Below are 17,123 nucleotides of genomic sequence, written 5' to 3' on the forward strand. Positions count from 1 at the left end.
AAAATGTTTTTATGCAGTTTGATTTCATGATACATTTACATCTGCATAAGCACTTTTTTTATTTAATAGTACAAGGTTTCTTAAGAAGCCTAATCTCGTCAATCTATTTAGATCTATGATTTTAAGAACACAAGTTCTGCATATGCACCAATTCTAATGACACTTGAAACTCTTATTATTTAACTTTCTAATGAATCAACAACTATAAGGTTGAACTTCAATGGATTTGGTTATTAAAATTAAGAACAGCAGACATATCTATAGTGGGATTCCTATTTGAGACCATTTCATATGTAAAAGAATTATATACCTGGCAATCTATTTGGGCATTCACGCGATCATTATGTTGAGCCCATCCATCAACAATCAGACGATAAGCTTCATCGCGGGACAGAAAAGACGCAAAGAAGTACTATCAAAGCAAGAAGAGAAATAAGACCTTGCAGCCAGTGCTGTACCTTAAAAGCAGAACATAAGATAATCTATTCAATCAACAAAAATGAAACCACATAGGACAAGGGAAAAAGGTTCATTGTTGGTCAGCACATTCATCCTAGTGGTTTCTCTAGAGAACTACCAAAAAGTTTTGGTACATGCAGGAAATTAGATACCTTGGGGAGCTTACCTTTTTCCCCCCAGCTAGAATTTCTATGGCATTAGGGAAGATTGCTGCTGTCTTTGCTTTCCGTACACATGTGACCTCATGGAAGGTGATTATTTTCTGCATATAAGATATAACTTCATGTTACAATATTTCCATTTGAATCATCCATAGCACAATGTTTTAATCTGTTTGAGAAAACATAACAAATAACAGAGGTTATTCAATAAGCTTTAAAGAATAATAGCCAACAAAGTTAAAAGAATGATTACTAATATATGTTACTGCTCACCTGGTCTTGCTTATCAACAAATTATTGCCCACAATCAAAGGAAATTATATTTTAAACATCAGATATGATGCACTTACAAGACGATAAATAAGAATGTAAAAAGTAAAATGTATAGATTTAAGAAGTAACAGTTGCAGCTAATGGTAGCAAACAGTTATAGAATATAATTGCCAATATGTAGAAGAATGCCAGAAATTCTGTAACCGTTGAGTGCATTCTGTAACCTTAACCAGTGGAAACGTAATGTGAATGCTTTGGAGGAGAATCTCCAAAACTTATAATATAAAACATTTTCCATGATATAAGAAGTTTCCTAATATCCACTGAAAGGTTAAACCTCAAACTAATAAAGTAATCAAAGACAAAGAGAAAAAGGCATGAACAGGGAATGACTGTCCAACAGAAGCCAAATAGGTTTGTTGCTATCATTAGCATTGCCACCGCATCTCTGATCAGTTTCAGTTTTTCCTTATTCTCTCTCTTGCATTCCTAGAAGGAGATAAATTCCCTAGTCTCGATGGATTTATTTTGGCATTTTATCACGAGTGCTGGGAGATTGTCAAAGAGGGTTTGAAAAGGGTGTTTGATGAGTTTCATAGAAGAGGGAAGATTGGGAAGAGAATGAATGCCACTTTTGTCACCTTAATCCCTAAATGTGCTGGGGCGGTTTCTTTGAATGAGTTTAGACCCATAAGCCTAACAACTAGTTTATATAAGATTGTGGCTAAGGTTTTGTCCTTCAGACTAAAAGAATGTGATCCACTTCATGGTAGCAAGTGAAAAAGGGGCTTTTGTCAAAGATAGACAAATCTTGGATCATATTTTAATAGGCAATGAAGCAATGGAGGTGCAAGAGAGCAGGGAAGAAAGATTTAGTTTATAAGTTGGATTCAGTGTTTTAAAAGGCGTGCACACTTGGAGGTGTGTCTCCAGGCGAGGCACCCCCAAAACACCCTGAGGCGTATGCCAGAGGCGCTGATACCTCTGAGGCATACACCTTTTTCATGAGGCATGCTAGAGGTGTACACCTCATGCGCCTCATGCACATTTCATATAAAATGACAAAAAAAAAAGAAAAAGAAAGAAAAAAAGAAAAAAAGAAAGGAAAGGAAAGGAAAGGAAAGGAAAGGAAAGGAAAGGAAAGGAAAGGAAAGGAAAAGAAAAGAAAGCAAAGGGAAAGAAAAAGAAAGGGAAGAAAAAAATAGAAAAAAGAAAGAAAGGAAAAGGGAAGAAAAAACAGCTATATCCAGTTTCTTTGGGCAATGGCTATTACTTCAGTTAAACAGCTATATCCTCTTCAACCCAAGCTGGTTGAGATATACTACTAGGAGGCAAAAAAATTTATGGTAGTGTGTAAGAGGAGACGTCTGGGGTTTGTGGAGTGAGAGGAATGTCAGAATTCTTGAAGAAAAATATAAGACACCAGAGGAGGTATGTAAACTTATTTTGATTAGGGTGGCTCATTGGATTTCAGTCTGATGAATTCAGAGGTGTTTCAGTGAATGATTTGGTAAGAGATTGGCAGGTGGCTTATACCTCGAGATTGTCAACAAACCCAGAGAAGAATATGGGATTCTGGGGTGAAGAAATGGATACTTCGACCCTATCCCAAGGGTCCTTTATATAGATAATGAAATTTGAGAATTTACAGAGAGGCCCTTGTAGGGCAACAGATATTAGAGGGGTTAACTTTGGCTGTTGGGGCCCAACAGCATAGGCTGTTGAGATAGTTTCTAGGCTGGGCACGTTCTGGGCAGTTCACCTATTCACACCCATGCTTTGGTTTTTAATCAAAATAAATTAAGATGTAATTACTAATTTACCCATTCTCATGGTAACGTGGCATTTCCAGAAATTCTCTCAACAGCATAGGCTGTTCGCTCCCAACAGCTAAAGTTTTTCCGATATTAGAGAATTTACAAAGAGGGCCTTGCAGGGCTGAAGAGAAAATAAGAGATAAAATACAATAGGAACTACAGTAATATGGTACATCAGGGAGTTTCTTCACAGAGACCACCAAGACTGGCTGAATTGTTTCCAACAACAGCTGGTTGAGTGAGAATGTCTTGTCACATCACATATGAGAGTCACTTCAGCTAGAAAGATAAGACTTTGCCAATTTCACATTTAAACTATAAACATCAATGATCAGTCCTACATATGCATTTTAAAGGTATGCCTGTTTCAATTATTAACAACTTCAAATAACAACCGTATGCCAATTTGTATTGATCAACTCAAAACATTTCAGGTAGAAACATCAATGATACCAAACACAACCTAAATCAGTTCTAACTACTTCAACAGATGTCTGTTTTGGTCTGGCCCCAGCTCTTCTAGATCCTTCAACATGTAACCAGTGTTTTCAACCCATCCTTGAGTCGGCCAATCAGATTGGTGACCCAGTCACAATTAGGGGTGATCATTTTCAGCACAGCCCAGCGTGCACATATTTACATATATAATATTCATACATGTTTTGTGTTATATTTTATATATAAATATTATAATATGGCACCTATAACACATATTACATGTAATATTTTATATTATAATGTATTTATACACATGTTATATGACATAATATATATATACATATATACATATTATACTTTATTTTATTTTATACATAAAGGTCATAGGCCCACAATCAGGCCCAGCTGAGTCCATGATCACTCCTTGCCACAATCCCAATTCAGGTCAACCTCTAGCCTTCTATATTATGGAAAAAATGACTCAGTTAAATGAACTGTCAACTAGACCTGTTCACGGGCCAGGCCAAGTTCAGGTTGGGCATTGCCTCTTTATTAGCAAAATACATCCATGCCCGAAATCAAGCCCAGCCCGACAATTGGGACTAAATCTTGAGCCCGAGCCCAGCCCTACTATAAAGCCCGAAGCCTGACCCATAAATTGGAAAAAAGATTTTTTGTTGTTTTTTTTTGTTTTTACTCAAAAAAAACTGATTTGTTTATATTAAATGACCTTAGAATGTTGAAAGATCTCACTATGGCTTGAGAAAAGAGAAGAAGAACAAAGAAAAAAATATATTATATATTTTTATAATATAAAATATTATTGGGCTCGGGTCAAACTTTTTTGAGAAAGCCCTATCCCGACCCAAAAAAAGTCAGGCCTAGTGTTTTGGGCCTAAGGTCAAGCCCATAGGCCTGAAATAATGTCCAAGCCCGACAAAGAACGGGCTGGCCCATCAAGCTACCTGGCCCATGAATAGGTCTACTGTCAACCCTAACAGTGAATTGTTAACCCATCTAACCTGTCCAATAGTGTCAATGTGGGTTCTTTTAGGAGGCCAGTGCAAACCAAGTCAAGCCAATTTGGGCCTTCCCCATGGTTTCTGCAGAGCACTAATGCTATTGGTGTCCAAACCGAATGCATTGATTTCCACTTCACTTCCGATCTTTGTGGGGCAAAACAATTTCAAGTCTGAGGCTAAGACCATTTTTGTAGAGGGTGAGAGAGGCCTTGAAATCAGGTTTACCAAGGAAGACAATTGGGGCTGAAAGAATGAGGAAAGTTTTCTTCGGAGGTGAAAGCTGGCCCCCCTTGCTCTTCTTGTCTTTAACTAGCCCTTTCGTCAACTTGTGCCCTTCCTTATAAGAAACTCAATTCATGCTTTCCTTCTAATCGACCAGGTGACTCTTTCCCTAGTCGAGTGCACTGATGTTTGATCACCATCTATTTGAGAAGTGGTGATTGGAAGGATAGGTGTGGATTTGGATAGGTGGAGGGTAGTAGAGAAGGATTTCAATGCAGCTGAAGTAGTGGCCTCCAAAAAAATTCATGGAGCAAGGAATTCAAAAATTGTTCACGTTACCAAAGCTTTCTCTCAATTGAAACTTGGATTGCTGGTGATGAGGACTCTAGGGTTCACACCAAACTGGATGTTCAATTGGGGAATTCCCAGCAAGAAAAAGATCGACAATGGTTTCAATTCTGCAGCGAGAGTTATTGATAGAAGCCTTTAAAAAAAAGATGGAGAGGTCTAGAGGTTAACCTATTGAGAAAATTGTTGAGAAAGATGTAGTGGTCGGCAAAATCCTTGGCTTATTTTTTTGGGGTGGTGAGGAGTTTTCTAGGAAAGCCTTTGAGGAGTTTGAGAGGAGAAAGAAGAGAGGATGAAGAAAGTTGTAATTGGAGGAGAGATTTGGGATGAGGATGATGATGGCCAGGAGGAAGTGTTTGAGGGGGAGGATTAGGGTCTTGGCTTTGCAAGGTTCTGCTTGGTTTCAAAGGAGGTGGTGGAGTGTGGAGTCATTGGGAGTTCTGGTGCTGTTCGATCTTTGTTTCTGTTAGAGTTTTGTAGTCTGATGTCAATGTTGTAAGTCATGTCCTAGTGTTCTTCTCTTTCTCTCGGGTGATAACTTATCACCTTCCTATTTGAATCCTCTTTGTCTTTTTAATGAATTACCTTTTACCTTGCACAAATAAAAAAAAAACTGTGGTCAGGATACTGATCCAATGTGATACTCTAACGACCTTATCTTGCCCAGCCAAGCCCCCTGCCCTTTGTCCAGTTGCCCAGCACAATTTGTGCCTATCCTTTTCTGGTTATCAGAGTTCCTACCTCCCCAACCTCCAAGCCATCTGGCTCACCCAATGCATGAACCCCACAATGCTGCCAATTGACCTTAGTGCTCGGACACAGGTCACTTCTGCTGAGATTTTCTGCATCACTTGAAGATACCAGATCCTTCAGCTTGATCTGGTGAAGATTCAGTTCTGCAAACACACCATCAATCATGTCCTGTCACCTTCCCTACACATGATACCTAGGTGAGTTTGTACAATGATGTGTCTTGCAACTGTTATTGTTCTCTCTCTTGCTTTCCCTATTTTATCACCTAGTGGAGCTACTCCAAGGTTCCTCCAGATGGTTCATTTCTGATCCTATCCTTCTAGTTTTCCCACTCATCCATGTCAACGTTCACATTTCTTCTACATCCATTTACTGATATTAATACTTTGAAAATATCAAGAACTTGAGTTTAGTATGACTCCTACCTTGATTTGAAAAAGAGGTGAAACTTCTTTAGCTATCTTCTTTTCTTAAGCTTTTACCTTCTTCCATCTATCCCATCATTTGTGGAGGATTTAATCATCCTTAAGGATGTTGTTTGTCAATGTTCCTACCTATATTGCAAAAAAGATTTTATTTTTTATTGATGACAAAACAATTTCATTGATGTACTGAGATGAGATGTACAAGAACAGAGGATGAAACATCCTTAGTAAAGAATATTAAAAAAGGATCGAAGAAAAAAATCATGTTCTTTCATGTTATACCACCTCCTCACAACCTGCAAATGCCTTCCCAAGGTCTTGGTAAGACTTCAAAGATTTTTCTATTCAACTTTCAGTATACCCTAAGAATTCCAAATCCACCATTCTCTATAAAATTCAACCTGTAGCTTTGAATGAGAATGGTGGCTACGACTATATCAACTCAATACAAGATCTCTACTTTGACTTTAAGCTATCAACAAGGAAGCTCCAGATGTTCTTGTTCCTTCAGTTGGCCCACCATTAGTTTTTTCCTTAAAACTGCCAAGTAATGCCTCAACCCTAGGAAGACAAGACTCTCCCTAACTCTTCCTATTCCTAACAATGTCTCTTACCACTCTGATCAACTTATTAGATGAGCAACTTGAAGCATACTTTTGGAGTCCTCCGACCCAACCATGTTCTTTACTCTTCACTTTTTGTTTGACTAGAGCATGAATCAATTTCCTTTTGAAGAAGCAGCTGCCTGAAGGTTGAATTACAAAACCTGCTTCTAACCTCATAGCACTCAATAGTTGCATGCTCAAAAATTGTAAAATTCTTCTATTCATTTAACCAGTATACTCTTGGACAAATACAGAATTTCACACAATGGGGAAGAAAAGGGGAAGAAAAGGAAGTGACCGGACTCACAGAGGGGCTGCCTACATACTCTCCAACGAGGGATCAGACCAATGTAGTTCACTGGTGCTGGAATTCCGGCGATAAAAGGGAGAGAACGATGGATAGATGCATAGGGAGATGGAAAATGGCTAACATCAAGGAGATGGGGTAGGAGTGGCATACCAAGGCCGCCCTTGAAATGGATGGGAAGCACCTGTTTATAGGTTTTGGGTGCACATTCCAAAAGTTTCTTAAGTTGTGCTTTTCCTATTTTGGAACATGTGATTAAATCTATTTCTAGAATTATCTGGTCAATTGTCATTTCCATTTTTACCCTTTTGTCATTTAAATCACATGTCTATTTCCATTCTTGAATGTGCTTAGATGGATTTATTTCTAGAATGTTCGCTTATTATGCACATGTTTATTCTAATTCAAGAATGCACTTTTTGGTTTCTAGAGCATTCATCCCTTGGTTATTAATTTTGTTACTGTGTTGGAATATTCAGCACTTATATTTAATTAGTAAAATGGACTAAATTGTGTACCACCCACCCTCTTACAGCTCCTTTTTTTTTGAAAGGTAAGGTAAAGTTTTATTAAAAACATCACACAAATATTACATCAGATCCCAAGCCACACTAGGCTTGGCCAAGAAAGCTGATCAGGTTACAGATTACAGACTCCAAATGGAGTGTGTTCTTAACAACTCAGATACATTCAGATTCTTGAACTCAGCATTCACAGAGACCCAAGAAATTAGTTTGCAAACAGCAAAGTGAATAAGACCCTCTGAGTTCTTCACTTTGTTACAGAAAATCCTATTGTTTCTTTCAGCCCAGATGGACCAAAGGACAGCAGCAGGAATAGCTTTCCACACAATCTTTCCTTTCTTCTTCAGGCCTTGAACATTCCAGCAGTGCAGCAACTCCTTAACTGATTTCGGCATTACCCAACTCAGACCAGCAGCCTTGAAAAAGTGATCCCACCCCTTAGAGGTGACAGTACAGTGGAGACTGTGGTTTCAGGTACAAGACCACAAAGCCCACAAGACTGATCCAAAATCTGCAATCCCCTTCTCTCCAAGTTTGACCTTGTAAGACACTTGTCCAAAGTCATTGCCCAGACCAGAAAATTCACTTTTGAGGGGGAGATAGGATTCCAAATCTGCTTCCAGGGGAAATCTGAAATACCAGATCTGCTTAACTTTAAGGCCAAAGATCTAACTGTGAAGCATCTATCACCATTCCATTTCCAAAACCACTCATCTTCCTTGCTGCAGATAACTTCCTGTCTCTGTAACAGATTCAGCAGCTCCACTACTTCACCTAACTCCCAATCAAACAGATCTCTTCTGAAAATAGGAGCCCAAACTATAGATTCTTCAGATAAAATGTAAGAATCAGCCACAGATACATCTTGGTTGGATGCACATTGAAAGAGAAGAGGGAAGGCCTCTGCCAAGGAGCTGTCCAAACACCATGGGTCTTTCCAGAATTTTACCCTGTCCCCTCTCCCTATCTTAAAGTTCACCCCTTCACAAAAATAGGGAAGGCACTTCATTATTCCTTTCCAGACAGAGCAACCCCAATTTGGAGGGGATCTTGAGAGTGCCCATCCCCCCAATTTACACCAAACTTGGCTGCAATAAGGCTTCTCTACCAAGTGTTCCTTTCAGTACCAAATCTCCAGATCCACTTGCTAAGGAGAGTTGTATTAAACACTTTTAATTTCAGGATTCCCAGTCCCCCTTCTTCAATAGGAAGACAAACTTGATCCCACTTAATGAGGTGTATTTTCTTTTCTTCTTCCCAACCCCTCCAGAGGAAGTTTCTTTGAAGACTTTCAATCTTTTTGGCAGTCTTAGCTGGGAGTGAGAAGAGGGAAAGAAAATAGGCGGGTAGATTAGATAATGTGCTTTTAATGAGAGTCACTCTGCCCCCCATTAATAAATATTTAGCTTTCCATAAAGAAAGCTTCCTCTCTAACCTATCAACCACAAGGTCCCACAATGCAGCTTTAGTACATTTTGCCCCCAAAGGGAGGCCCAAATAATTAACAGGAAGGGGATCCACTTTACAAGCCAACACTCTAGCACAGCCCTCCAAGTTTGCAACATGACCCACCGGACTAGTCATGTGTTTACTCAAATTGACCTTTAGACCCGAAATCACTTCAAACCAACACAGAATTCCAAGTAACACCTCTAACTGCTCAGGAACAGCATCAAGAAAACGAAGTGTGTCATCTGCAAACTGGAGAATATTAACTTTTTCCTCACCTGGAGCAATTGCAAAACCCTCCCAAAGCCCAGCCTCAGCAGCCCTTCTGGAAAATTGGGTAAGAATTTCCATGAGGCAAATGAAGAGGAGAGGGGAGAGGGGATCACCCTGCCTTAGCCCTCTAGAGCTTTCAAAAAAAAAACCTGCGGTCTGACCATTTACCAAAATATAGAACTTGGGGGAAGAAATGCAAACTTCGGTCCAATTTCTCCACTTTTGACCAAAACTCATCTTTTCCAGCACCAAGTCCAGACAACTCCAGTTCACATGGTCATAAGCTTTCTCAATGTCTAATTTACAAATCAGGCTAGGGGAGTCTTCTCTTCTTCTAGAATCAGTAAGTTCATTGGCAATAAGGATTGAATCTAGCATCTACCTTCCGGGAACAAAGGCACTTTGATTGCTTAAAATCACACTACTCAAACTCCTTTCATTCTCTTAGCCAACACATTTGCCAAGATTTTGTAGAAACTGTTCAAAAGGCTTACAGATCTGAAATCTTTTATATTTATAGCTCCCTCTACCTTCAGAATTTTTTCTTTTTTTTGATCAATAACAATGAAATTTTATTAATGATGGAGAGAATCAGAATTACAAGGGAAAGAGCTAAAAAATCTTAACTCCCAAGTCCCAACTACCCAAGGAACATCCTGACCATGCAGCAATTACAAAACAGCCCAAAATATAGTGTTTCTGTCTACCCCTTGCCTAGCTAGACCATCTGCCAATGCATTTGCACTTCTCTTTATCCATGTACAATGAATTTCCATGTCCTTAGTGAGCCACTTGAACTTCCTCTTTTCATTATTGTATTTCCAGAGCACAGAACTGTCCTCTTCTAGCCAATTCACCACAATTTCAGAATCACCTTCTATAATCAACATTTTAATATTCGTTTCCTTGGCCCTTTGTATCCCTTCGATAGCTCCTAAAATCAGAATCTCCCACCCCAATCGAACCTCCTTATCACTCCCCCTACTCCGGAAGGCCCTGGATTGCCTATGCTGCTACCATCGAAATTCAGTTTGGTAAACCCATGAAGTGGAGGAGTCCAGCAAGAGTTTAAATTCTTTCTACTTGAGCCTGAATCTGCAATCTCCTTCCAGCTCCTTATCATCTCATCAACTGAGAACACTTTAAACAATTCCAATGTTCTCAACCAATGTATCATCCTAATGTGGATAATCTCCATGATTTCTTCCACACTTCTCTCCTTATTTGAGAATATCCTTGAGTTCCTCTCCTCCCAAACAGTCCAACATACCACAGCCCTACCACACCTCCACATGATATTGGCCCTTTTGGTTGGCCAATTAGGCATAGAGGTAAATAAGCTTTGCACATTCAAAGGGGGAGTCCACCTGCACCCAAACAGAGAAGTAAACCATTCCCAAATAACTATAACAAACTGACAAGAAATTAGTAAATGTTATCCAGGAGTCCGGATCACCTGCCCACGAGAACTCTGTCCACGCCTACGCACAATACACTACCCCCCGTGAATTGGGAACATCTCCCCCTACATAATACTATGCAGAGGATGAGATGTTCTCCATGTGTGGCTCCGATGAACGTGGGCAGAGTTCTCGTGGGCAAGAGATCAGGATTCGTTATCCAAACTCACCATCGGATTTATAGAGAACACACCAGTGAGGATACAAACAATTGTTGGGTCTTTTCCTTTGGAGTAGATCCCCTGTATTAACTCTTTCTAGAAAGGCTTCCCAACAGAAACTCCCAACCTTTGGAGGTATAGGTCGACACCACACTTCTTTAACAGGGAAAGATGATCCAACAGGAGGAGAGGGTAATAGTGCTTTGAAGAAAGAAGCACAAATGTAGGAACCCGAGGGAATGAGTGTTCCTTATTCTGCTATCTGTCTTTGATGGCTCAATGAACTGATGAAGACCCCTTCAAGAATGGATAGTAAGGCTAAAGTACAGGCTAACTCTATGTCCCTGACATCTCTTCTCAAACTCAAGTTCCATCCAAACCCAGAAGGTGAATTAGAAGGAAGAAGAAAGGAGGAGATTGGTTCATTTTTAAGGGTAGAAATAGCAAAAAGGCCTAGAAATTGATCTTTCAAAGAGGAATCCCCAACCCAAACATATTCCCAAAACTTAATGAGGTTACCTGAGTGCAAGTCGTACCTGATCCATGGAGAGAACAATGGCAAGATGGCTTGAATAGCTTTCCAAGGAGAAGCTCTTGTAGTCCTAGCTAGAATTCCAGAATCCCATCCATTGTCTACCAGCCTATGTATACTTCCCACTATCTTAACCCACAATCTTTCTTTCTCCAATGAGAATCTCCACAGCCATTTCCCTAGTAATGCTAGGTTCCTAGTCCTAATGTTCCCAATTCCCAAACCTCCCTCCTTTTTACCCCTACAAAACCACCTCCCACCTGATCCTATTGTCCTTCTCCTCCCCCAGATCCCACAAAAAATCTCTCATTAGTTTTTCCAGCCTACTGGCCACCTTAGCTGGAATCTTAAAGACTAACAAGAAATAGACAGGAAGGTTAGCCAGAGTAGACCTAATTAAGGTGATTCTCCCTCCAAGAGACAAATAATTTTTCTTCCAATTAGCAAGTCTCTTTTCAAATCTCTCCACAACAGGGGCCCAGAAATCGCCTTTCTGAGGATTATCCCCCATAGGTAAACCAAGGTAACTTAAGGGTCAATTAGAAACTACACATCCCAAAATGTCTGCATACTCACCAATCTCCCCTTCCCCCATATTGACTCCAACTATACAACTTTTCTCAAAGTTCACTATAAGGTTTGACATTTGCTCAAAAAGTTGTATAGTGAACTTCAAGTTTCCAATCCAATTGATATCCCCTCCTTCACAAAACAGAATTGTGTCATTTGCAAATTGTAGGTGTAAGTGGTATATTATCTCTTCCAACTCTCCACCCTCTTATTAACTCCCTAGAATCTGCTTTGGATATTGGTCCCCCAACACTTCAGCAACCAACATAAACAAGAAAGGGGATAGGGGGTCACCTTGTCTAATCCCCCTCAAAGCTGGGAAATAGTCCACCACTGTCCCGTTCACCAAAATGGAATATTGGCAATCCCTAATGCAACCCATCACCCATTTGCACCAGATGTCTCCAAACCCAAAGTTAATCATCACCTCCAATAAGAAGAACCAATCAACCAAGTCATTAGCCTTTTCCAGATCTAATTTATACACCACACCTCTTCTCCTGGATCTCTTATAGTCCTCTAAAGGTGGCCCTCTACCTTCGGAATTAGAGTAATAAAGGTGGCATTCAAGCTCCTTCACAAAGAAGCATTCTCATAGAAGGCCTGAAAAACATTCATCACATCTTGCTTAACAAACTCCCAACTACTTGTGTAAAATGATTTGTCAGCCCATCAAGACTCGAGGATTTCACATTCTCCAACATACCAATTGCAGCCTTAACTTCCTCCTCTGTGAAGGGTCTCTCCAACCACTACTTTTTATCATCATTCAGGTGCTTGAAGGGAAGACCTGATGGAAAGGGTCTTCTAGACCAGTTCTCTTTATACAGCCTCTTATAGAAGCCTGTAGCAATCTGCTTAACTTTAGTAGTCGACTCTCCCAAGTTTCCATCCCATTCCAACTTACTAATTAAAGAAGCCCTGTACTGAGCATTTGCCATTTTGTGAAAGAATTGAGTATCTCTGTCCCCCGACTTCAGCCACCAAATTTTAGCTCTCTGCCTCCATTTAATTTCATCTTTTATGGCTAGTTTGTCAAAAATCAACTTTGCGTGGCTTCTTTTCTGCCTCAAGGCCTCCGGGATTGGCCCTACCCCTTCAGCCCTATCAATTTGCTCTATTGTGTTGAGGCAAGCTCTCTTCTTAGTTTCAAAGACCAGACAACTTCTTCATTATCAAAACACGACAACCATTTCCTTCGAAGTGATTTAAGGTAAATTTTCTTGATTAAAAGCTATAATGATACAACAAGACACCTGTTGGAGCTCCAGACACTAAAGAGCTCCACACAAGCAACACAACTCACATCAGAACAAGATTGGCATAATACAAAGATAACACAGGGGAACCCTGGTTAAAATAGAATTATTCAAAGTCTCGTGCTCTAAAACCCAGAGTTTTAAAAGTGCAAGGTGCAAAAAAAGTGCAAGGCACAAAAATAAGCGCAAGGGTCAATTTGTGCCCAAGGGACAAGGTGCAAGGCAAGGCGTGTGCCTTTAAGCAAGGCACAAAAAATACAAAAAAAAAATGCCAAAATAATTAAAAAATATATTAAACATGATATTAATAAAAATATAAACTTAAATTTTAGAATAAATGTTTTAAAAAACCTATTATCTAAATAAAAATAAATAAACATAACATGCAAAGCGTATTCAAATGAAAAAATTTTAAATAAAATCAAACATATAAACATTTTCGAGCATGTAAAACCCACAATCTCTTTTTCTCCTCAATTGCGTTACTTCAAATAGCTAGTGTGATGTAAAACATATTGCATTCCTGATTCTACAAGCCACCTTTGTACCAAGCCCCTCAAGGCAATTGCTAATGTTGTTCATTCATTCATCCTAATAAAATATCTTCTTAAAAGGCAATCAAAATTATAAAATCATTATTTTTTCTGTAACGATTAAGAATATAAGACCCTAACATTGACTTGTTTGGGCTTGCCACGAGGGGCTTGGTTGGGGGTCTAGGGGCGGAGCCCCTAACCCAACTGCTAGGTTCAAAAAACAAAAAGTGCAAATTTAAAAAGGCGCACACCTTTTGAAAGTGTTGCGTCTAGGACCTAGGCAAGGCACATACCCTAAAATGTGCCTTGTCTATGCACCTAGGCATGCCTTTTAAATCATGGCTGACACCCATACCTTCCAATCTCCTCAACTTCCCATTTCCTTTCATAGGAATTTTTTTTGGACTTTCTACAATTACTATTAACTCACAAGGATGGCATAAATAGATGGGAAGACTTGAAAGACACTTATGGTAAGAGTTATAAGCTCATCTAGGAATGGCAACGGAGCGGGGTAGGGACGGGGAGCCACTCCCCATCCTCATCCCCACAAAAATCCCCACCCCCATCCCCGTCTCCGCCAATGGGGACAAGGTTATCCCCATCCCCGCGGGAATCCCCGCTCCCTGTGATTTTTTATAATGTCAACTATTTTGTTTTTGTTTTTGTTTTTATTTTATTTAAAAATTAAAAATAAAATAATTATAATTTACAATCCTTTTAAATAGACCTGTTCACAGGCCGGGTTTCAGGCTTGACTTACACTTTGTTGTGCTCGGACTTCGGGTCGGACCCCATTCAAAATTTGGCAAAAGCCAAGCCCAAGCCTGGCCCATGAACAGGTCTACTTTTAAAAAAGATTCAAACATATTTAACCATATTTTTAAAAATATTAATATAAATACATACATACATAGACATATGCATACATATATACATATATATTAGCAGGGATTGGGGTCCCCGCGGGGCAGGGAGTGCTCTCCCCATCCCTGCCCCATCCCCACCAACGGGGATGAAAATTTCCCCATCTCCATCCCCAGAAGGGAAATCATCCCCATCCCCGCCCCATTCAGGGTGGGTCTCCACAGGGATCGGGGAAATGGGGAAATTTTCCATCCCTACCCTCATCCCATCCCATAGACGGATATTTCTCTTCCACCAAGGTAGCCTCTTGTCAATATATATGTTTTCCGCAGAAATCAGATTTATAATATTAATTTGTTATTTCTTTATTTTCTGAAGACATATTTTTCCCTTCAAGGATGTCTTATCCTCCTTTATAAATTTCAATTTTTACATGATAATGAAATACTTCTGTTACTGACAAAAGGCATCCAACAGCCATCTGTTACTCCCTTGCATATAGAATATCATCTATAAGAACAGTCCCAAGAGCAACAAGCCATGCAAATGTCTCTACCTTCAGAGGAAGTGGGCTCCACCAAATTGTACCAATCAATGAGGATTTTGCAACACCATGTCAGTAGCTTTTTTTTTATTTTGATCATCAAGTAAAGATTACCATACATCAGTAGTATTGTTAAATGAACTAATGGAGTATCATCCTTTTGAGTCTCATAACCAGATAGTAATACCATAGTTCATCCTATTCTTTTGAAGATTGTTTTCCTATTATAATGATCAGTTGGCCAGGAAGAAGACAAAAGAGAAAGCTTAAATTGAAATCTGAAGTGCATGTTCAAGAAAATTAAGTTGATAAGACCTTCAAGAACATATACACCATAAGGATAGAGAAAATATTAGAGAAATGAGCTAACTAACTTATGTGCATCAAAGGGAAGCTATATCATTTAGCCACAAAAGGATTTAAATCTATAAGGACTCAAATGAACAAAATAAAGAAAGCAATATTGGCAACATACCTTTGTCTCAAACCCAAAAATGTTAGAATAAAAGCAAATATGATGAACAAACAAGTACATATGACCCTGCAAATTAAAGTAAAATTAGGGAAATTAAAAGAAAGGGTGAATTCAAGGTTCAAAGTATCGATACGTATCAGCCCGTATCAGCTGAGACATCGTATCGGGAGCTTCCCGATACTACGCCCTATAGAGGGTGTATCGGGGTTTTGACCGGTCCAGAGGGTGGACGGACCTTAAACCGGCCCCTCTGAACCGGATTTGAAAAAAAAAACTGAAAAAAACTACCGATACTGTCCAATATGCCTCTACCGGCGTATCAGGTGTATCGATATTTTGAACCTTGGGCAAATTATAATAGTGTAAATTTATAAATCTCTAGGCATACAACTTAACTACTGTCTTAAAGTTAGAAGAAAATCACAAAAGAAAATTATGGTACCATGGAATTCCTAACAACTATAGATTATTCACAATAAGGAGAAGCAAATGAGTGCAGAAAATATGGCCGTGTTTGGTTCACTACTATGGGCCCCATTCTTTTAATTCTTGCTCATTTTGGGCAAGAATGAGCAAGAATGAATAACATGTGTTTGGTTACAAAATTCTTGCTACATGCCACATTCTTTTTAGAATGAAAAATCAGCCCATAGCACAGAATTTGAGGTAGCCTGCAGCATGAAAAACAATCATGCACCATCTTGCTCATTTTCATTCTTTGAGGAAACTCTGCCTACAAAACTACTAACATAGATGTTTACTAGCGGACTATCGTGGAAACTCACCTCAATAGACATTAACTGCCTACCATCCACCGGTAAACATCCATGCCAACAGTTTTGGAGACCTAGGCTGGCGGTAGGGGTGCAACTTGGGCGGGCCCAGCCCGAGCCCAAACTAGCCCAACCCGAAATTTTACACGGGCTGGCTTGGAATTTCAGTCCTCAGACTGCGCTTGAGCTCAAGAAATCGGGCTTTTCTATTTTTCGGGTCGGGCCTAGGCCTAGTCCTTAGGTAGCCCAAACCGGGCCCAACTATACACATATGTATATATATGTTAATTTTGCATACATATTTACATATATATACATACATATTTGTGTGTGTATATATATATACATTTGTATACTTATTTACCTATTTACATACATATTTTGCATACATATATGCATAAATATATGTATACATGTTTGCATAAATATATATGTATAATTTTAGAGTGGGTTCATTGACCAACCCAAGCCCGGCCTGGGCCCGAGCCCAACCCGAGTTCATCAAATTACAGTGCGGATTGGGCTCAGGTTGGGAAAATCGGGCTTGACCTTGGGCTCGGGCCTTAAGCCCAAATTTTAGGGTTGGTCCCAGGTTGACCATAAACCCGGCCTAACCCGCCCAACTTGCACCCCTAGCTGGCAGTTTATGAATACCGACAGTTTTTTTTTTATTTGAAGAATGAAAATGAGCAATATAGGACACTTGTTAGTCTAAAAAGAATTCATTTTTAGGAAAAAAAAAAAGTGTTTGGTTTGTTGAGTTTTGGGCTGATATAACATGTTTTTTATTTGCATAGCATAGTTAGGGAGTTCTTGGGCCTTAGGCACGTTAATTTTTGTTTTAAGTTAAGAGTGTTTTTAAGTTCTCAC

General features: G+C 39.4%; 1 protein-coding gene across 1 annotated transcript in view; it reads right to left on the reverse strand.

Annotated features, from left to right (window-relative positions):
• The window catches only part of LOC104598421 (protein VASCULAR ASSOCIATED DEATH 1, chloroplastic-like), a 45,687-nt gene that overhangs the window by 18,339 nt on the left and 10,225 nt on the right, over nucleotides 1-17,123 (reverse strand). The window contains exons 4-6 of the mRNA XM_010260469.3: nucleotides 15,481-15,546; nucleotides 626-721; nucleotides 311-412 (exon numbers count right to left, since the gene is read on the reverse strand). Of these exons, the coding sequence (XP_010258771.1) occupies nucleotides 311-412; nucleotides 626-721; nucleotides 15,481-15,546 (264 nt within the window). The remainder of the gene's footprint in view (nucleotides 1-310; nucleotides 413-625; nucleotides 722-15,480; nucleotides 15,547-17,123) is intronic.

This window comes from Nelumbo nucifera, chromosome 6 (genome assembly GCF_055504915.1).
Source record: "Nelumbo nucifera cultivar China Antique chromosome 6, China Antique-T2T, whole genome shotgun sequence".
In the NCBI taxonomy this organism is placed as follows: domain Eukaryota; kingdom Viridiplantae; phylum Streptophyta; class Magnoliopsida; order Proteales; family Nelumbonaceae; genus Nelumbo; species Nelumbo nucifera.